The 21423-nt window shown below is 56.2% G+C and overlaps 1 protein-coding gene across 1 annotated transcript in view; it reads right to left on the bottom strand.

Annotated features, from left to right (window-relative positions):
• The window catches only part of DSCAML1 (DS cell adhesion molecule like 1), a 113368-nt gene that overhangs the window by 14568 nt on the left and 77377 nt on the right, over nucleotides 1-21423 (bottom strand). Inside the window, exons 4-12 of the mRNA XM_069876380.1 lie at nucleotides 15312-15458; nucleotides 13532-13810; nucleotides 12501-12776; nucleotides 11140-11436; nucleotides 8956-9228; nucleotides 5623-5901; nucleotides 5232-5351; nucleotides 4917-5093; nucleotides 297-496 (exon numbers count right to left, since the gene is read on the bottom strand). Of these exons, the coding sequence (XP_069732481.1) occupies nucleotides 297-496; nucleotides 4917-5093; nucleotides 5232-5351; nucleotides 5623-5901; nucleotides 8956-9228; nucleotides 11140-11436; nucleotides 12501-12776; nucleotides 13532-13810; nucleotides 15312-15458 (2048 nt within the window). The remainder of the gene's footprint in view (nucleotides 1-296; nucleotides 497-4916; nucleotides 5094-5231; nucleotides 5352-5622; nucleotides 5902-8955; nucleotides 9229-11139; nucleotides 11437-12500; nucleotides 12777-13531; nucleotides 13811-15311; nucleotides 15459-21423) is intronic.

Below are 21423 nucleotides of genomic sequence, written 5' to 3'. Positions count from 1 at the left end.
CCCTGGTGGAACTTGAGGCCATTCCCTTTCGTCCTGTCCCCTGTCCCTTGGGAGAAGAGCCCAGCTCCCTCCTCTCCACAACCTCCTTTCAGGTAGTTGTAGAGAGCAATGAGGTCTCCCCTTAGCCTCCTCTTCTCCAGGCTGAACACCCCCAGCTCTCTCAGCCGCTCCTCACGTGGCCTGTTCTCCAGCCCCCTCATCTATATTACATTATAGATAATTAACACAATAGGTTCCAGGTCCCACTCTGCCTCCCTCGGGGCATGGTGGGGGACGCAAGACCCTTGGCCACTCACCTTGAGGGTGGAGATGACCTCGTCGCCGTTGTCCTTGGTGGTGATGGCGTAGCGCATGTTGCGGTCGGGATCGATGACGGTGTCGCCCTTCTCCCAGCGGATGATGATGGGCCGCTCGCCCCGGGCCGTGCAGTTCAGCTCCTTGGTCTGCCCCTTGATGGCGATGGTGGTGTTGGGGTGGGAGGTGATCATGGCCGGGACTGTGGGGAGGCAGAGGGTCACCGTGTGCCATGGGGTGTCTGGGTGCCACCTGCGGCCGCTCGGCCCCGGCACAGCCCGCGGGGAGGCAGGGGGCACGGGTCTCACCGAGAGGCCACGCAGCTCGGAGCGGAATCATTTCGCCGCATTATACAGCTCAGGATCATAAAATAATGAAGCAGATAAATTTTATAATGCATAGCATTACACCGGGGTAGACAATAAAACGTGAAAGACAAATAACTAAGCGCACACTATAATGAAGAGAAAGCCTCCAGTCTGAGACGTGCGCGTATGAATTATTGACTAAGGTTTTACACTCCCGAGGATGAGAGGAAGAATGTTTTCCATCACAGATTTGCATAATTCACTCGTATAAACCTGGGCAGAATATAGAGTGCGATTTCACATCGGCAAGGCTGCCTTTGCACTGCAGACACAAGAGAGAGATGCACTTATTCTTGTTTTCACAGCCACCCCAGTATCCCAACAAGGAGGGTGCCACGCTCATCGTCCGATGGGGCTGCAGCTCCCAGTGTGGGCACATCCCAGCTCTTGGGACAGCACAGCGAGTCCCTCTCGTTGCCTGCAGCCCTGGCACGAAGCTGCCACCTCGCACCCAGGCATTTGAGCCACCAGCCTGGCAGCAGCACTGCAACGGAGTTAGGACCCAAGGGAAAGGCAGGAAGATGTGCTGGGGCGGGTTAGGTTGAATATTAGGAGAAGGTTCTTCATGCAGAGGGTGGTGGAGCACGGGAACAGCTCCCCAGGGAAGCAGTCACGGCACCAAGCCTGATAATAGTCAAGAAGCCTTTGGCCAACACCCTCAGCTCCACGGTGTGAATGTTGGGGTTGTCCTGTGCAGGGACAGGAGTTGGACTGCATGGTCCTTGGGGGTCCCTTCCCACTCAGGACATTCAACAATTCTACAACCAGCCTTCTGCCCCTCCCAAGCGCTTCTCCTCACTGCAACTGCTCTAAAAAACCCTGTGCGGGCTCCTTCCCCAGCAACCTCATTGCTCCAGGAGCCGCTCGCCATCGGAGATCGGGCTATCGGCAGCCAAGAGGCGATTCTCCTGCGTGCGGCTCCCGCGAGCAGCGTGTGCTGCACAGGAGAAACCAGTAGGGGAAAGAGGGCAGCCTGGGTAAGCAGAAAAAAATGTAATGCATAAACAAACAGCACTGCTGAGTCCCGCAGTAATATATGATAATGACGATCCGCAAAGGCAACACACACTGTTATAATGGGACACAAGAGGCTCTAATGAGCTACGACTTCTCGGCTTTCTGTGGCAATGTAATTCAATTAACAGCGAAGGAAACCTTTCCTCCAGAGCTGCTGGTATTTGAGGGGTGCAGGGCAGGGACCCGCCTGGTTGGGACCGTGCCCAGGTGCCCAGCCTGGTGCCTGCTTCCAGCATCCCATGAAAATCCAGCCCCGGGGAGTGCCTGGCCGCACGGGGATGGCACCAAGCAGGGATGGAGGCAAGGAATAGAGCGAGATGTCTCTGAGCATCCCGAACCTGTCCCAGCCACTTGCTCGTCTTCACCCAGCCTGGACATCCCTGCTATGAGGGGTGAAGACAGAGCAGAGGGATGAGGACAGAGCGCAGGGATGAAGATGCAGCACAAGGATGAGGATAGAGCACAGGGACGAGGACGCAGCACAGGGACGTGCCCAGAGCTGGAACCACAGAAACATCGTCCTTCTTCCCAGTGAGCGGTGGCCCTGGGAGAGGAGCTCTGTTTCAGGCTCCACTTCACCCAAGTGCACTTATTGATGTTTGATTAAAAGCAGTTCCTTGGATGTAAACATATCAACTTCTCTCAGTCGCCAGGGTCCCAGGAGAGCGGCGCACAGCCCAGAGTGGGAGATGCAGCGAAGCAAACCAAGAGAAAACTCCAACTAGCCACGCAGACAGCAAGGACCAGGGCACAGAGGCAGCATTCCTTGCACATTGGTGCCCAACACCCGCTCTGGAGTGGCTCTGCTGCTTGTGGAGTGACTGCATCGCCCAGGATTGTCCATGAGACCCTCCCAAGGATGCTCACAGCCAATCCCTGTCTCCCTCCCAGGTCCAGAGACATCAGAAACACCAGTTCCAGAGCCCAGGGTATTCCAGGCTTCCCCCAGGAGAGCTTTAAGCACCTGCCCATCCTCCCTGCACCCCTGCCATGCTCGTCCCATGCCCACGAGCCTTGTTAACAAGGCCCCGACGAGAGGCTCTTCCCGCTGGCTGGGCAGAGATAAGGCTGGGTACAAAGGGAGGTGTCAGCACCCGGCGTGCTCTGCCATCCTGCGCGGGGCTGGCAGGGGCTGGCGCGCTGGTGACAACTGAATAAGAACGGTGACAAGGGCTGCGCCTGCCTCCCTCGCCCCCCCTCTTTCTTGTTTGGAGCCGGCTCTGTGATGTTAATTTGATTGCACCCATTTCAGCTTCCTTTCTACACTGATTAGCTGAGTTTCACCTGAAGCATGAGATTAATTCAAATTGCATGGAAGCAATCAGTTATTCTCTCGCTGTACGGCAGAGAACTTCTGAATGTGTCCAGCCCCGTGTCCACGGTGCGCGGGCACCCGACCGTCTCCCAGACCCCGATCTCACCCCCGCATCATGATCCGAGTGAAGGAGCCCCTTCTCCAGCCAGCGCTGCCCACCAGGGAGGACATGACCCTCTCCATCCCTCACACTCGGCTCTCGCCACCCGGGGAGGCATGCAGCCATGTGCTAAATGGCATTTCTCACGCGCTGGTGGGCTCCTCACCTGCGCTCAGCCCAGCGAGCTGTCCTCACGGCGCATTCCCTGCCTTTCGCTCAGCAATATCTCTCACTGGATGCTAACGGGTTCCTTTCCAAAGCTGCCTTCACAAGGCTGCGAGCTGCTCCCTGCACCCAGACTGAGTAAAACAGTGCAGTGTGGGCACGTGGGAATGGGAAAGCTCCCATGGGCTGCACCATGGATTACGTTTCCACAGCAGGGCAAGCAGAGCTTGGCAGCTTTCCTTACCCACCACCAGACAAAAGCAGCAGCCAGGCTCCTTCTGGCCCTGGTGGCTCCTCGGCCAGGGCTACGTGCACTTCTCCGATCCACTCGCATGTCTCAGCCCATCACCAGGGCACCGCGGAAGGGGATGCTCGGATGCAGGCTGGCTGCCACGCTTCTCCCCTATCCCCCGCTGACCCAGCGCCAGCACGCTTTGTTTGGGCTCTGATTAACTTTCATTTAACTCAGTCCGCAGTGGCCTGACTTTCAAGGAAAGCCTGCGCTGATCTCCCTTTAATTGGCCTGACATTTCACTAAACAAACAAAAAAAACCCAAAATGAAACAAAACAAAGAGCCCCACATAATGCTTAATTGGCTGTGGCTCTTCGTCTACCTATTCATCCAAACCTTTTCAAAGGCTGCGAGGTCTCCAGGAAATGTAGAAGCCTGTGCATAATAAGGTTATGTGCTATTCAAGTCAGCAAGCAACCTGTCCTGGGATGCAATTATGGGAGAGAGCGGGGACAAGGCAACAGTGCAGGCTCCGAGACTTCTGCACGCTCGCTCGGGATTAATCGCCTCGGCTTTGTACCTGCGCCTCATTGAAGTGCGTTGTTTGAAGTCCCTCGTTTCAATTCATCAGTCAGCGGGATAAATTAAACAGCTGACAGGGAGGGGAGCGGCAACCCGGGAAAAGCAGAGGCTGGGTGGGGAGGGGAGAGGTCCTGAGAGAAACGCTCGCTGGTGCCAGAAAATCAAACCAATGCCAGGAAATCAAGCGTGAGGCAGCGCCCGGAGAGGGCTGAGCACTCCCTCTGCCTGGCAGCGTTCAGGATTGGTGGGGGCTGCCACAGCACTGCCTCAAAACCATCCCCTGTGCTCGCTGCCTCGTCCTCCGATGCAAGCAGGGCAGAGTTCAACAGAATGGTTTGAGTTAGAAGGGACCTTAAACCCCATCCAGATCTCCCCGCTGCGATGGGAAGGCACATCTCCCACTGGATCAGGGGCTCCAAGCCCTGTCCTGCCCTGCTCAGCTCTGGAGACACACAGGAGCGAGCCCGACCAGGCTAGTCCCCCCTCCACCACCTCCTTCTCGAGGTTCGAATGCTCACAGCAGCAAAAATCAAAATAAATAAGGAGGAGCTGGAGATTATGTATTCTGCTGATAGCAACGGGAGAGGAATCCAATAACAAGCGCAGTTCAAACACGGTGTCCAACAACACTTCCCGGCCCATCCCTGTCAAATTAGCCCAGCTATTTCCGTTCCTCCTGCCTGATGTAGATTGATTGCTCGGTTTTATTAAGGACAAAGTGTGTTTAATAGCAAAAGGGAAGAGGGTCCCTGAAGGAGAGGAATCGATGCCCTCCTCGTGCCCTGCGCATCGATCACAGGGATGTGCAGTGCCGAGGGGAGAGCCAGCCCGGTGCTACTTACTCTTCACGGTGAGAAACATGGACTTGCTGATGTCTGTGCCCACCCCGTTGCTGGCCTGGCAGAGGTAGTAGCCGATGTCCTCCTCCAGCACGTGGCGGATGAGCAGGGAGCTGTTGGGTAGGATCTGGATGCGGCCCGTGAGGGGGATGGGGTGGTACTGCTGGGGGTTGCCACTTCCTAACGGGGGACACGGAGACACAGAGCTCAGCCAAGGCAGAGGAGCACTTGTGAGGCTCAGTGATGGGGTACCCATGCCGAAAGGGGACCCTCCCCACCCCACGGAGCTCCCCACGTGCTGCCGTGTCTCACCCTTACCTTTTGCGTGCTTCCACATGACTTTGGGAGGAGGGTACCCATCAACGGAGCAATTCAGCACCCCGGCTTTACCGTAAATGCCATCTTGGTTGTTGGGTTGGACGACAAACCGAGGAGGCACTGAGTAATTCAAGAGAAAAGACAGACACTATAGCAAAAAAACTCATCAGCCTCTTGCGACTCCTCCCCGCCTGCAGGCACGTGGCTGTGTTGGCTCAGTCCTGCTCCCCACCCTTTCCTCCTGCTTCTGCACCGCTCCTGCAACAGGAGGACCATGTTATCTCCCTCCAGTCTCACAACTCAACTTTGTTCCCTGCCTGCTTCATAGCCCACTCTCCTGAGCCCAATGTGGTGGTGGCATCAGGGATCGGGTCAGCCCCGCGGGACTCACCCCGCACGATGAGCTGCCGCTCCCGGCTGACCGTGGCGGCGTCGTTGCTGGCGATGCAGGTGTAGTTGCCGTTGTGCTTGAGGGAGACGCTGGAGATCTGCAGGGAGCTCATGAACTCCTTGCTCTCGATGGTGACTCCGGAGCCGGAGAGGATGACGTGGCCGTCCTTCCTCCAGGTGATGTGGATGGGCATGTCCCCGGAGGAGACCACGCAGGGGATGTAGAGGAGCTGCCCGATGGAGGCTGGTGGAAACTCGAAGGGCTGGATCAGCGGAGGGACTGTCAAGGGGAGAGGCAGAACACGCTGGAGAGTCCATCCAGGGAAAACCTTCCTCCAGGAGGGATGCGCCACAGCAGTGCTTGGGGAAGATGCTGCCCCAGCAGGCGACAGAGCCCACATCGGCTGCCCAGAAAGTCAAGCAGACTTTGGTTTCCACCAGAAACTGAGCCAGGGGAGAATGGAAGGTGCTGCTGAGGACAATGGGAAGACATCTTCCACCCCACAGGGCCACCACATTAAGAGCACAAAGGAGAAACATCAGCCTCCTGAGCAGAACAGGCCCTGCTCTGGGAAAGCCCCGGTTGCCCCGCCTGCACCAGCCGAAATTCCACCTCAGCATTCATCTGCTCGCAGAAAAGCAATTATTAGATGGATGCCTTTCTTAACGGCACCGGATTCAGAACCAGCCATTATCTTTCTGATAACTTAATTAGGCAACGGCAGCATCTCTGGTAAGGTGGGAGGGGGAAGAAAGCGGAGAGAGGGAGACAATTAGCTTAACAAGGCTCAGCACCTGGTAGATGAGCTCCTCTTTCCACACTCCCCATAATTAAATTAGCAGGCTGCCAATTGTCCCCTCGGCAGAAATAACCTGCCCCCTCGTAGAGGTGCAGGAGCAGCTCCCTACACCGCCACGCACACCCTGGGGCTCCCATCTCCACTCCAGCGCATCGCAAAGGTCTCTGCATCACTGCATGGTCCCAGCCAAGACGGGGAGCAGTGGGCACGCAAGTAGAAGGGGCGCGGGCAGAGCCAACCTGCCCCTCCATCAGCAACAGCGACGTGGCTCGGGCTGCCGGAGCCATGGAGTCAGCGCTGCCTGCTTTCCATAATTAATGAATAATTAATTGGGAATGCGCTGCAGTCTATTGCAGAGCAGGGATGGGCGCGTGGATTCATGCATCTCCAAACACGCCCCACTGGCCGCTTCTGAGCCACCAGGGAAAGGACAGGCTCCTCCAACAGAAGAGCTACCCCAGCTCGAGCTCCCCACAACCAGAGCAAGCATCATAGAATCACTAGGTCGGAAAAGACCTCTTAGATCATTGAGTCCAATCATTCCTGTCTGCCACTAAACCATGTCCCGGGTGGTGCTGGCTGTGGAGCAGGCGTAGCTGGTGTCAGCACCGCTCTCCCTGAATCGCTGCTGTCACCCGAGCAGAGCCACGCAAGAACCCTGAGACAGCATGAAACCCTCACGCGATTAATTAAAAGGTTCAAAGATGTCTGCAGGCATAACGAGCTGTCAGGGCACCTTGGAGCAGGCTGGGTGCTTGGGTTGTGCCGACAGGGAAGCACAGGGAAGAGGTCCCAGCAGCATCCAAGCAGCCACAGCTTCCCCAAGGAGCAGGAAAATTTGAAGCTGGGATGTTGAGGACCTGAGATCCCCAGGCTGAGCAGCAGCAGCTAAACCTGAGCAGGAGTTTCCCTCAATGCCAGGCAGGGATTGTGGCTGGAGCAGCGCTGGGGGCTGCCGGCCCACCCCTGTTCCCCAGGGGAGCGATGCTGGAGGGGAGCTGTAAAGCTTTTACTGCTGCGTGCTCAGAAAGACCTGCATAACTCACTTGGGGCACTTAATGTGGTCACCAAGCATTCGTGGCAATAAAAGCTTTACGGTTCTCCACGCCACCCTGTGCTCCTTGCTCCGCACACTTATATTTATTCACTCAGCTCCACAGAACCAGCTCTGCCTGCCTTCCAGGGCCTTTGCAATTCTTTTCTACAGGTCTTTTACCCGATGGCCAAAGCAAATAAGGAAGCCAGCAAGCAGGGCCGGGTGTAAATCTCCGGCAGGTGGAATGAAGACGTCTGGCCTTGGCAGAGCCGTGTGCTGCAGCCCGGCACCGCGCTTCCCCTGCTCTCCGTCCTCAGCCTGTCACCGGCCACTAATCAAGGCAGTAAACTCAGGCTTGGAAGGGTTTGCTAGCAGTTGCTTCCCAGAATATACCAATCCTCAGCTCAACTTCAGCATCCCGCATCCTCTGACAACAAGGGAATCCCGTTATTGAACTCCCTATGGATGCTCTCTCCCCATCAGCCCTGCCTGTCCTGTTCACCCCAGCGGTTACTCAGCTCCAGCCTTTCTCCAAGCCCGGGGGCTCCCACGTAGATGGGGATTTTGCACAAGGTGAGGAACGCAGGGCTGGCCGTGCCTTTCCCTGCAGACCCAAGGGGAGAGAAGTCCTGCCTACACTTCCCTGCTACCCACAGCCTGCTCTTCCCTTCGCAAAACCTTGGAGAAGAGCATTAACTAATCAAGCTGTAGCATCTATAATCAGCTTGATGCACTCTCTTGCTAACCTGATTCCTAATAAGAAAGTGGTGGATGGGAGGGGAGGGAGGGGGGGATCAGAGTAAAATCCAGTCCATAAATACCCTGTTGGGTGAGACAGAGAAAGACAATTGGCCAGCTCCATCCCCAGCGCGGCTGTGTTTGTCTAAATGATTTACTGCAAACGCCGAGCTGGCAACGAGCAGAGACGACCCGACAACTCTGAGGACAGGAGATACGGGAGCACCGCACACTCACGGCACAATCTCAGCGAGTCACTGGGAGGGAATGCATCCGGCTCAATTCATTAGGACTGATAGCTCCCTCAATGGGGCTGAATAATTGATGGCCTGGAGAAGCTTTTAAGATGTTCTGTGCGCTCGGAAGACCGAGAGTATTATTTTTTTAAAAGCCAACACACACAGAAAAACATCGGTGAAGGTGATCTGAGCAAAGGTTAGATGGTTTAATACGTTATGTTTACACCGTAAATCCTTGCTCCATCGCTTGTAATGGGAAATGGATACGGCGTGGCTCAGGGCAGCTGCCGGCGCACAGGCAGGACCAGGTAGCTGCTCCAGCAGGAGCTAAACCAGCTCCCGAGGGCTGCAGTGGTGGAGCTGAGCTCCCACCGGAGCAGTGTTTGCAGAGCAGAGCCACTGCCTGACCACAAAGTCCCCTGCACGGTGCTTCTCTGCCTCCATCCCGCAGCAGAGACATCCCCAACGCGACCTGGACGGCCTCTCCATCCGATCCAGGGAAAGCCTCTCCACTCGCTTACCTTTCACTGTGACGTGGACGCTCTGGCTGATGGAGAGCTGGGGCTGGATCAGCACGCTGCACAGGTACTCCCCTTCATCCATGCCTTTCTGGACGTCCATCAGCTTGAGAGTCCCATTCTCAAAGACCACTTGGCGGTGGTTATCGGGCAGCAGCAAAGAGTCCTTGTACCACTTGATGGAGTAATACGGGTACCCGATCACCCTGCAGTTGATGAAAGTGTCCCTACCCGCTACCGCTGTTATGTTCTTCATCGCTCGGATGCTCGGCGGACCTACATATCCAAGAGGAAGGAAGAGGCAGGCTAGGTTAATTCCGAAAGGCAGCTTGGTTGCATGCAGATCCGCTGCTATTTCAGAGCAAGCTTCACAGGCGAAGGAGGGAACCAGAGCAGTTGGGACCCAGCCTGGTTTGGAGGGAGGAGCAGCACGAGCTCCTCTCTGAGGGTGTGGGAAAGCCACTCATTGACTGCACCCTCGAGCTACAGCTACAGCGCAGCTATGAATGGGGGCTGCGGGCCTTGATCGCAGCAAATCCCACCCCCGTTTTGCAGGTGCAACTCCAGTGCTGGCTCAGCCGATCCCGCAGGCATCTCTGCTGCTCATCGGAGCAGGTTCGGACGGTGTCTGGAAGCTCAGGGGGATTCTGCAGTGGGAACCACGGCTGCCCAGTGCACCTCCAGCAGCTCTGGGAACCGTGGAAGAGAGGTGAAGCGCTCCCCAGGGGTCCCAAACACTCTCTGCCTCTCTCAGAAGATGCTCGTGTTGGCCAAATGTCCTCAACGGGAGCTGCTAGGGAAACCTGATTTCTACTGGCAAATGTATTTCACACCTTTGCTAAAATCCACCTTCCCGAGCCTCCCGCTGGAGGCTTGAGTATTGCCAAGCAGGCACCAGTTCCTGGTGGCTCTCGTGGTGGCTCAAGCACTGGGAAAATGTCCCAAAAAAGCAATGCAACAAGACGTTTATCGCGTCAATAAGGACACTGTTCTCCCAGCCACTACGTGAAACAGCAAACTAAAGGGAAAGATTCACTCTCTCAACGCCTCATCCTAAGGACGGAGCAGGATAAAAGCTAAATAAACAGCCAGGATAAACCCATGGATGATCTTTCGCCTATTGGGACATATTTAGAAAAAGAGAGGGGAAAAAAAGAGTTAGCATCTTGCTCTGTAACCGACTCTTTGCCCGAGGGACTTGCTCTGTACCAGGGGAAAAAAAACCCTAAATCCTATCTAGTGACATCCCACCAAGAGCTGAGAGAGGGGGAAAAGGGAGACGAGGGAACAGGGACACCCTCATTGAAAATGTGTCTCTGGATCTCATGGCTGAGGGATGCACTTGCCCCAGGTTTAGCAGTAAATAGCAGCAAAATTCAGAATCTCCTGGGATCCCAGCCAAAAAGCCACCAGATCCATTTCAAACCTGAGACGCAGACAAACACAGCCCTTCAGCCTTCTTTTCAGCAGATAAACAAACGCTACCTTGTCTCTGTCTCGCTCCCACCTGTAAGCCCGGAAGCGTTAATTGCTGATTATTAATGGGCAGGGGCTGATCGCGTACCCTGCGCCTGAGAGCGCTCCCTGCGACGCGCCGAGCAACACGCTCCAGCCCTAATAACACGGTGATTAACACGGCCATGGCTTTTAGCAGACAAAGAAAATACAGACATGACAAATCAAAGCTCATTTTCCACAATTTCACGTGCTGCCTCATCATCGATTGTCATGGAGATCCCCCCGCCGGCGGGCACGCTCGCTGCCAGGGAGCCGGGGGGCACTCAGGGGAGCACGGGGGGGCTGGGATGCTGCTGTACCCACCACTCCCTTCTCTGCATGTGGGCTCCTTGGAGAGGTGTTTGCAGACACCAAGGAGGGGTCTCAGTGGGGAAAAGTGGATTCGAAAAGGGAGAGCGCTGCCTTTTTACCCCGGCACAGACAAGCTCCTGCTCTCCAAGGCTACAGGACTGCTTTGGACTTGGATAATTAACTAGGAGGGAGGCTAATCCCTTTGGGAAGGCATGTGAGTGAGCAGGGAGATCAGGGAACGGAGTTGGAGCATCCAAGGAGAGCCAGGATACTGGGAAGAGGAGGGGGAGGCGAGGAGGAGCGATCGGCCAGGGGAACAGAACAAAACCAAAAAGCCCAGTAAAAGTCCTATTCTGATATTTAAAAGTAGACAGGCACCTCTTACGTTTATTCGCGCTTGGTATTCGGCGCTGCCCACCGAGTTCCGCGCGGTGCACCGGTAGACGCCGCCGTCCTTGATCTGCGGGCTCGTCACGTTCATGTGGCTGACGGTGGTGCCGTCCGACATGGTGTACTGGTTGGTGCGGTGCCCGCTGTCCCGCGGGATGGGCTCGTCGTCCAGCGCCCAGGTGACGGTCGGCGGCGGGGCCCCCTTGGCGGCGCACATGAGGGAGAACTGCTCCCCAGGGTTGACCACCTTCTCGCTGAAGGAGGAGACGATGCGGGGGGTCCCATCTGGGGAGCACCCGACGGGACGGGGGTCAGGGAGCGGCAGCCACAGGCGGCAGCAATCAACCCGCTGGGGGGACGGCTCGGAGCTCCCGCCCCGGCACAGCCTCCTTGGCATCGCACGTGTGGCTGTACCCGCATCCCTGCGGTGGGGGGATGCTGAGAGGGGGCCAGGGGATGCGCTGGTCAGTACAGACATTGTCTCGTGGAATTGTTAAGGTTGGAAAAGACCTCTAAGATCATCCAGTCCAACCATCAACAGAATCACCAGGTTGGAAAAGACCCATCGGATCATTGAGTCCGACCATTCCTACCAAACACTAAACCATGTCCCTCAGCGCCTCGTTCATCTGTCCCTTAAACCCCTCCAGGGAAGGGGACTCAACCCCCTCCCTGAGCAGCCTCTGCCAGTGCCCCATAACCCTTTCTGTGAAATATTTTTTCCTAATGTTCAGCCTGAACCTCCCCTGGTGGAGCTTGAGGCCATTCCCTCTCATCCTGTCCCCTGTCACTTGGGAGAAGAGCCCAGCTCCCTCCTCTCCACAAACTCCTCTCAGGGAGTTGGAGAGAGCAATGAGGTCTCCCCTCAGCCTCCTCTTCTCCAGGCTAAACACCCCCAGCTCTCTCAGCCGTTCCTCATAAGGCCTGAGGTGCCACATCTACATGGTTTTTGAACCCCTCTGGGGACACAGACTCTACCACTGCCCCTGGGCAGCCTCTGCCAGGGCTTCAAAAGGGACACCAAGCTTGGGGTGCCCATCCCTTGTCCAAACACCCAGTGATCTGCATTCTGTGTCTGTTTGTGAGGAGAGGGGATGCCTGGTGAAAGGCAGAGTCTTTTCTCTGGGGATGGGCAAGCCAACCCTTCTTTTGATCCTTCCCCATCCCGGCTGTGCTGCATCCTTAGCCCAGGAAGCAGGGTGGGAGCAGCAACCCCAAGAGCCCTCACCCCATGGGTCTTGCTGCCCTCCAGCCATGCACAAAGCATCCCATGAGCCCCGGGGACGCAGCAGCTTGGAGAGAGGAAGAGAAAAGACCCCACTGTGCGTACCCCGAGGAAGCCAGCTCACCCTCCAGCGTGATGATGGAGAAGTCCTGTGCCGTCTGGGACTTGCGGGTGGCGAAGCACTGGTACGCCCCGGAGTGGCTCTTCTGCGCGGCCGTGATGAGCAGGGTCTCGTTGCTGATCCCCCGGATGGAGATGTAGTCGTCCACCACCACGAGGTCCGTGTTGCGGTACCAGCGGATGACGTACTCGGGGGACCCGCTGAGGGCACAAGAGAGGATGACGGTGCTGCCGATGCCCGTTTTGAGCTTCTTTGGTGTGAGGGTCACACGCAGAGGGTCTGTGCGAGAGAGGGCGAGAGCAGGCGAGGCGTTGGTGGTGCTGGGAGGAGGCATCACATCACAACCGCGCTTTCTCTCTGCCTTTCCTGCCCTGGAAGCGCGGCACTGCTACGTGTAAAATGTCACCGCACAATGAGGTGGGTGGCTCCCCACCACTTTTCTGGCTTTTATCATCAGCCCTGGGCTCCAGCGGCTCCGGCACTGCTGTGGAGGCAGCAGGATGGCTGGAAGAAGCCACCGCACTGGGTGACACGGCCAGTGAGCTAAGGGACGAGCCAGCAGCGTGCCCACCATGGTGCTGTTCATCATAAAGCAGGCATGGTACGTGCCAGCCCCACCAGAAACCCCAGGAACAAAGCACACAATAAATACTTTGCCTACCCAGGTGGTATTTACTGTTCAGCAGGAGCTTATTGTATGCAGATCATCAAAACAAAGCACAGAGGCACCTAATGTAAAACTGACGTTGCCATCCAGCAATTTACACCCCCGCATCACTCTGGATTTTCCCGAGGTCCCCCTCCCTGCCCTGACTGAAGTGGTAAATCAGGGTTCAGTTGCAGATGCGCTGCTGCAGCGCGATAAACCCTCTGCAAGTGCTCCGAGAGCCGCATCGGACACGCAAGACGGCGGCTTCCAGCGTGCGACACGCTATGCTGAAACACAAGGCTTGTAATTTATATGGCTGTCTCAAAGCTTTAAGGCTCCACATTGAAGAAGGCAGCAGGACAGATGCCTCCCCGCCAGCTCTCACCTATGACCGTGAGGGTCCCCGTGACCTCTGCGGACCCAAAGGTGTTGGTCACCTCGCAGATGTAGGTGCCGCTGTCCTCCACGCGCAGGTCGCTGATGGTCAGGCCCGTGATGCGCTTGGTCCAGCGGCTGTCGGCGGGGAGCGGGCGCCCGTCCTTGATCCACCGGACGGCGGGGTTGGGGTAACCCGAGGCGATGCAGGGCAGCTCCACCAGCCGGCCCGCCTTCACCTCCCGCGACTGGAAGCTGTCTAGCATCGTGGGGATGGACTCCGCTGGGTCTGCGTTTGGAAAGGAAACAGGCTCACGTGATGAAGAGGAAGCAGTGATGCCACCATATTCCCTGGGTATCGGCCAGGAGAGCAGCTCTCCTTGTCCCCACGAGCTGGTGGGGCAGGACACCGGCTGCATCCTCTGCACGAGGTGGCAGGTCCCACCCGCAACAGCCCTCGGTGGCCAAGGCAGCAGGTTTGTGGGACAGCACAAGGGAAAACCCTTCTTACCATCTCATAGGATGAATAAACTCAACATTGGAGGAATTACTCAAGGTGACACCTAATTGGTGCAAAATACACAAATTCTGTGGCACATTTCAAAATTTACAAGCAAAAGGGCCCATCAGGCAGCTGGGAAAGGAGAAAATTAATCACTAAGTCTCAGGCGTGAAATTAAATTCCAGGGGAAAGAAACCTCTTTCATTACTCCCAAGCAGAAGTAAAATGCTGTGATGTGTAAATAATGACAGTGACCAGGAGGGGCCCGGGACCGATCGAATGCACGTGGAGTGCGGAAGGATGGTCATGGGTGGGACATGGGATCCTTGGGTCACTAAGAAGGTCTGAGAGAGCTGGGGGTGTTTAGCCTGGAGAAGAGGAGGCTGAGGGGAGACCTCATTGCTCTCTACAACTACCTGAAAGGAGGTTGTGGAGAGGAGGGAGCTGGGCTCTTCTCTCAGGTGACAGGGGACAGGATGAGAGGGAAGGGCCTCAAGCTCCACCAGGGGAGGGTCAGGCTGGACATTAGGAAAAAATTTTTCATGGAAAGGGTTGAGTCACCTTCCCTAGAGGGGTTTAAGGGACGGGTGGATGAGGTGCTGAGGGACATGGTTTAGTGTTTGATGGGAATGGTTGGACTCGATGATCCGGTGGGTCTTTTCCAACCTGGTGATTCTATGATTCTAAGGTGAGGCAAGCCCCAACCCAGCCATCCTAGACCTTTTCCTTATCCTCTGTGGGGTTAATTCGAGGAGCTGGCGCGGGAGCCACAGCCTGCGCACCCGAGGATGGAAAAAGCATATGGCAGGGAGCAGGCACGCTGCAGCCGAGCGTCGGGAACGCTTCGTGGCTGCGAGTCAGGCGAACTCCCTTCCCCGAGTGGAGTAATTTGGGCAGTCAGCAGAGCCGGGAGCGCCCCGAGACACCCGGCACTCGGGACTGCACTGCCTCGGCCGCAGTATCGCTTGCACGTTCGTCACATCGCGTCAGGCTGCTCACATCGCGGGCTGTCACATCGCATCGCGTCGCACCCCATCGCCTCTCGCTGCAGCCAGCACCGGGGGGCTGTGGGCTTGGGGACGCGGTGAGGCAGCACAAACCCTCTGTGCAGCCCCAACGGGACTCCCACCCCTCACTGGGATGTCCTCTAGCTATTGCTCCCTCCTGCACCCCAGGAAAAGAGGCACTGGAAGGGTAGGCAGGGTGCACGCAGGACTGGACACCTGTACAGGTGCAGGAGTTGTGCTGGGCTACCCCTCGCCAGCATCTCTAGACGCCGTGTGCTCACCTGAGACTGAGAGCCTGGCCCCGTTGCTCTGTCGCGTCTCCCCGCTGTACTTGTGCTTGGTGATACACCTGTAGGTGGACAAGGCATCTTCCTTCTGCACGTCCGATATGTACAAACCTCCATAAGAAGTAATAAAAAACCTATTTTCTGGAGACACAAAGGGAGGAGGAGGGTGAGCGAACCAATCCCGACCCAGAACGTCACCTCCCAGGCTCCCGGCATCCAGATCAGGCAGAGCCCTTGCTCTCCAGGCAGGCAAAGTGGATCCTTCTTCTGTGGGAGCAGGTCCAGAGGAGACACCTCCCATACGAGGGATGGAGCACCTCCCGTACAAGGGCAGGCTGAGAGAATTGAGGTTGTTCAGCCTGGAGAAGAGAAGGCTCCAAGGAGACCTTAGAGCAGCTTCCAGCACTATAAAGGGGCTCCAGGAAAGCTGGGGAGGGGCTCTTGATCAGGGAGGGCAGGGATAGGATAAGGGGGAATGGTTTTCAGCTGGAAGAGGTGAGATTGAGATGAGATGTTAGGAAGAAATGTTTTGCTGTGAGGGTGGGGAGGTCCGGGCTGCCCAGAGCAGTGGTGGCTGCCCCATCCCTGGAGGGGTTCAGGGCCAGGTTGGATGGGGTTTGGAGCCACAGTGACACGGTGGCTGCAGAGAGCGAGGAGCATGATGCTTCTTCACACCACCATGTCACTGCACGCTGCATAGCAATGCGGCAATTAAAAGTGAATCCGTCCTGCTGAGTTAATAATTAGCTTAACTTACTTAGAAGCATGTGAAAACAAATAAGGGCTTGAGCTGCTATTCGAGTCCTGGGAGGAGGATGGCAGGAGAGCAAGCAGGGCAGCGCAGCCCCTCTGGTCAGCCGGGTTTGGATGCACCAGTGAGTCTTCTACTCACTCATGAAGCCATACCCCCATAATTCATTGCTAATATTAATAGCAATTAACAGGAACAGAAAGACCATGGCACAATTCAATGGTGACACAGAGAGCAGGGTAAGCAGAGGCAATGGAGAGAAGGTCCCCTTCCCACCTGGAAGCCCCTTAACCCAGCTCTGCTGAGGGCTAATGGTGCAAGAAGTCTTTGACCCCAGTTTCTGTGGGGCCCTTGGGGTTTATTCCAGCACCAGCCAGCACTGAACCTCAGCTGGGACAGGGTGGTCCATGTGCTCAGCTGCACCGTATTGCCAGCCAAACCACCCCCTTGCAAATACACTGAATGCAGAGCAGCAGAAGGCAACTAGTAGAGCTGAATGTTCAGAGTTGAGACCTTTAAACTCAGTCTTTTAATCAGCAATGGCTGCAAACGGCTCCTTCAAGTCCTGCACCATGCCTGGTAAACCTGGACCTACCTGCTGAGGAGATTCAACTGTTTTTTCCTTCAGTGCCTTTTGAAAGCACTTGGATATTCCCAGTTTAAGTGGAGACAAGTGCCACGGTTGAACCCATAAGAGCAGAAGAACCATAGAATGGTTTGGGTTGGAAGGGACCTCCAAGCCCGTCCAGTCCTACCCCTGCCATGGGCAGGGACACCTCCCACTGGATCAGGGGCTCCAAGCCCCATCCAACCTGGCCTTGAACCCCTCCAGGGATGGGGCAGCCACCCCTGCTCTGGGCAGCCTGGGCCAGGGCCTCCCCACCCTCACAGCAAAACATTTCTTCCTAAGATCTCATCTCAATCTCCCCTCCTGCAGCTCAAACATGAGGAATGCAAATGGAATTTGGGAACTAAAGGCACAGGCTCCCAGAGCAGCCTGGCTTCTCGCTCTGGGGTTAGGACTGCAGGAGCCTCTCCCTACAAGTGCTTGAGATGACAGAGTGGCAGAACACAGACTCTTTGCCTAGGGAACTGGAGAACATCCCCGGCACGAGCCAAGGAAACAGCAGCCCTGAGCTCTGCTGGCACTGCCCCATTCCAGCTGCAGCTTAGCTGGATGCGCATATTTGACTCTAATTGCTTGATATGAGAGTATTAAGGACTCTAAAGAGCAAAGAAATAGCAACCTTAATAAAATGCAAACCTGGCTGTGGTTAACAGGAGGCAGAGGCAACCCTTTCTGGCAGATTCTCCCTGGAAGCAGCGGGATGCCCCGGGCACTGGGGGACATCCACCATCCACCCCACTACAGCATCGCAGGACCCACGTCTCCATCTCGGAGGGCTCAGAGGCTCCCCAGCCAAATCCTCAGGTGTGGTTTTGCTTCCATCCTACAGCACAGTCACCCCAGAGCAGCAGCACTCCCCCTCCCAGTATGCAACTGGGAGCAGTCGCAGGCAGTGCGAGTCTTGCACTCCCCAACCTCTGATCGGAGGCATCGAGGGATTCATGGAAACGTCCGTAACATGCAAGGGGAAGCAGTCCCACCAGCACAGCCAAAATAACATGCAAATCAACCATTAATTTTTCATCTCCCATTAAACCAGTAAGCGAAGAGCATGGGCTGCACTGGAATTTGAGATGGGGGGAACCGGTTTCCATGGTAATAGGGGGAGGCGGCGTTTTATAAAGTGCTGGCAGCCCCACTGGGCTCCCCCTCCCGCACACGTCCGTGCGTGGTTAACCGCAGCCCCGTTCGCAGACACGTGCTGCTCCTCCGCTGGAAACAAAGCCTGGCAAGAGCCAGAGCGATGTGCAAGGAGCCGGCGGAGAGGCAGAAACCAGCCGTGCTGGTCCCCACATAGCGAGGCGAAGGAGATCGAAGCCCTGAGCTCCTGCCCGGGCAGCGGGAGATGCTGGGGAGAGCGACACGTGTGAGTGGGCAGGGTGAGAGCATTGCTGAGCAGGAGTGCAAAGCAAGCCCTGCCTGGACTCGCTGTCCTCACCCCCCTCCAACTTTCACAGCCCACGCGCCCAATGAAGCCTCGGAGATGGGGATGGAGCCAGAGCATCAGCCCCAGAGATGGGAATGGGCAGGTTTTAGTATCCACCACTGTATCGTGCATCAGCAGGAGGCATCTACTCCCTTGCAAGCCACAAGGATGCCCTCACATTAAATGCAGGGTCTACAACCCAACAGCACAGCTCTCGCACATTTTTCTATCAAAAAAGGACACCCAACTCCGTTGAAGAGTTTTTTCACTGGTTCAAGCGAGAGATGCAGGGCAATAAGTGATGTAAACGGCTCCGACAGAGACCTCACTGAAGTGACTTATTGCTGAGTTTGCCAGCAAGATTAACGCTGAAGGTCGCCAAATAAAATCAGATGTTTCTGCCTGCCAGGAGGTGGAAAAGCTTTGTGGGACACAGAGGATTAAGTGCATCCATGGCCAGGCTGGAGAGATGAGCCTCTAATAACTCTTTCAGCTAGACCTGAGCTGCTGCCTTTGGGAATGAGTGGCCAGAGCCCCTTGCACCCTGCTCACCCATCCCTGGAAGGGAGGAGCAGGGCAGACAAGAGCCCCCAACCCTGGGAAAGCTTGTCCTTCACCCAGGGAAATGCTCGGGGCAAGAGAGGGGCTTCACCTGCACAGCAAACAGCAGGAGGGTCTCTGCGTATCCACGTGCACACATGTATTTGCGGCTACTGAAATCCTTTCCAGCTGCCTGTGGTGGCTGCGAAACTCCCGCATCAGTCCCAAGGGCCTCCCAGTTTCAAGAGAAAAATGACAGTCGATAGAGGTTACCCACTCCTGCTCCATCCAGCAGAGATTTATAAAAACAACGGGGTCATGGCTTCAGGAGAGAGCACGTTTTATAGTTCATAAGACTAATGAGGTAAGTTTCCCTCGGTACTCGGGGGCCGATATTTCCTTACGCAGTCTATTTTAACTGCTGGAGAATCAATAGGTGCCAGCGTTTATGAATTAGCCGTACTTGGAGCATATGCATCCCAAGGCATCTTGGACAAATCCAATCACTGTTTGGTGCTATTTCTGGCCATGTTTAAAGTGACAAACACCTCCCTGGGGCGAAGGCATGGAGGGGGAAGCCCCAAAGAACAAAGCCTGTGATTTTCTGCTGCTGCTGCGACGGCACTTTTCTGCTGTGGTGATGATTCTAGGATGGTATTTGCCCGGCATGGAGCTTGCGTGGGGATGAGGAGCATCCCCAGGGTGGACTGGGAATGCCAGCTGGAAGGGAAATTCCTGCCTAGATCCATGGCACGACATAGCACGACACGGCACTGATGGACGCAGGCATCTCCTTCGCCAGGACAGCCCCAGCGCTGGGATGTGGCTCCCAGTTGGGGTGGGGGATGCTGGTTGGCAGGCGGTGGCCACGCACCAGCACTGCCTTTCATCTCAGCAGGTTGAGCCCAGCTCAGCGCCACAGCAAATGCTGAAAGCAGAGAGGGGGACTGGGCTGGGCACTGAGATTAAAAGATCCATCCATCCATCCATCTCGGAGATGTTAAAGAGGAACCGTGACTCGAGCCCAATGCAAATTTCATAAGAGGCGTCCGATATCTGACAGATTTATTCACGTTTGCCTGCAGCCGGGGTCCCAGGGGAGGTGTAGGGCGGTTGCTGCTCCCCAGCCCTTTCAAAGACAGCGCATCCCTCCCGTGTAGCCGAGCTGGCAGAGCCACCGCGCACCCAGCCAAACGCTCCCACCTTGAAGTTCCGTGGGCATCTGCAACACGACCGATGCCAGCTGAGCAAGTGGGTCAGGCTTTGCACCAAAGGGCTGCCTCTTTGCTGTCTCCTCCTCCTCAATCAAGAGGAGCGCCTGAAGGGAGCACCGTGCCCCAGAAACCTCGTCCCTAGAAGCTGGCGTGGCCGTGTCCGCAGCAGCCTGGGCCATGCCATGTACATCTGCTGGCTCCTGGGGTTTTCCCCATGCTGCCCTTTCTCTGGGAGCAGCCTGCTCCCGCGGGCATCACCGGGAATCATAGAATAACCAGGTTGGAAGAGACCCACCGGATCATCGAGTCCAACCATTCCAGCCTGTTCCACTGCCCAATGACCCTTTCCCTGAAAAATTGTTTATGATATTCAGTCTGAACCTCCCTTGGTGGAGCTTGAGGCCATTCCCTCTCGTCCTGTCCCCTGTCCCTTGGGAGAAGAGCCCAGCTCCCTCCTCTCCACAACCTCCTCTCAGGGAGTTGGAGAGAGCCATGAGGTCTCCCCTCAGCCTCCTCTTCTCCAGGCTAAACACCCCCAGCTCTCTCAGCCGCTCCTCTTGTCCTCCAGCCCCCTCACCAGCTTCGTTGCTCTTCTCTGGACTCACTCCAGAGCCTCAACATCCTTCTTGTGGTGAGGGGCTGAACTGAACCCAGGATTTGAGGTGCGGGAGCCCCACTCTGCACACCTAGAGATCCAGAAATCAAGGCAGCCCCATCGCAAGCCCTTTCCTGAACCCTGGACACAGGCAGGAGTGTGGGCAGGCAGCTGGCTTCACGCCTGCAGCTGCTGCTGTGCAGCCAGGGAGGGGGAACAGCAGAGGAGGGGTGGGAGTCGGGGAGTCGTGACGGGCTTTCCGCCTCCCCTCCTTAATCTTCTTTATAAGCACGGCTCCATCTCCTCCCGTTACAGGTTTAACACCCATCTCTCATTCTCCTCTTGCAACAAGATTTTATTTCTAATTACGCTGTAATAAAACCGGGCACGCTCCCAGGGCTTCTTCCAAATGACTTGTCGACACTCGGCTCGATTGGATCCCACTCGGGCCCCTTGCCGGCGCCTCTGCCTGGCATTCATTAGGCATGCATGAGGGAGAGGTTTTAAGAATGGAATTGCATTTAAATAGCTTTTCTGAGAGGGAGAGATGAAACAAAAAAAGAGAGAGAGAGAGAAGCAAGAAGCAGGAGAAGCTTGAAGCCAGGATGTTGTTGTCACCTCGCTGTCACACTGCTGCCTGGCAGCCGCGGTGCCAGATCCTCGCTCCAGGGTGCCCTGGGGACCCAGCTGTGGCTGGGCATGGGCACAGGGCAGGGAGAAGCCCTCATTCCCTGCCGAACAGCTGGAGGACAGGACCTGCCCTTGGCTTTCTCACCCCTGGCAGAGCCAATCCCATGCCACTCAGCAGCTGATCCTTCCCCTGTAGATTGGCTCACACCACATTCCCGAATCACCTGCAGAACCCCAGCATGATGGAGACAAGTCAACAGATACAAAAGGAAAAGCTTTCCTGAGCGCCGAGTTTGGCTTTGACCAACGAATTCAGGGCCCA

Source organism: Phaenicophaeus curvirostris, chromosome 25 (assembly GCF_032191515.1).
Source record: "Phaenicophaeus curvirostris isolate KB17595 chromosome 25, BPBGC_Pcur_1.0, whole genome shotgun sequence".
NCBI lineage: Eukaryota > Metazoa > Chordata > Aves > Cuculiformes > Cuculidae > Phaenicophaeus > Phaenicophaeus curvirostris.
This window is presented reverse-complemented; position numbering and strand designations above follow the sequence as displayed.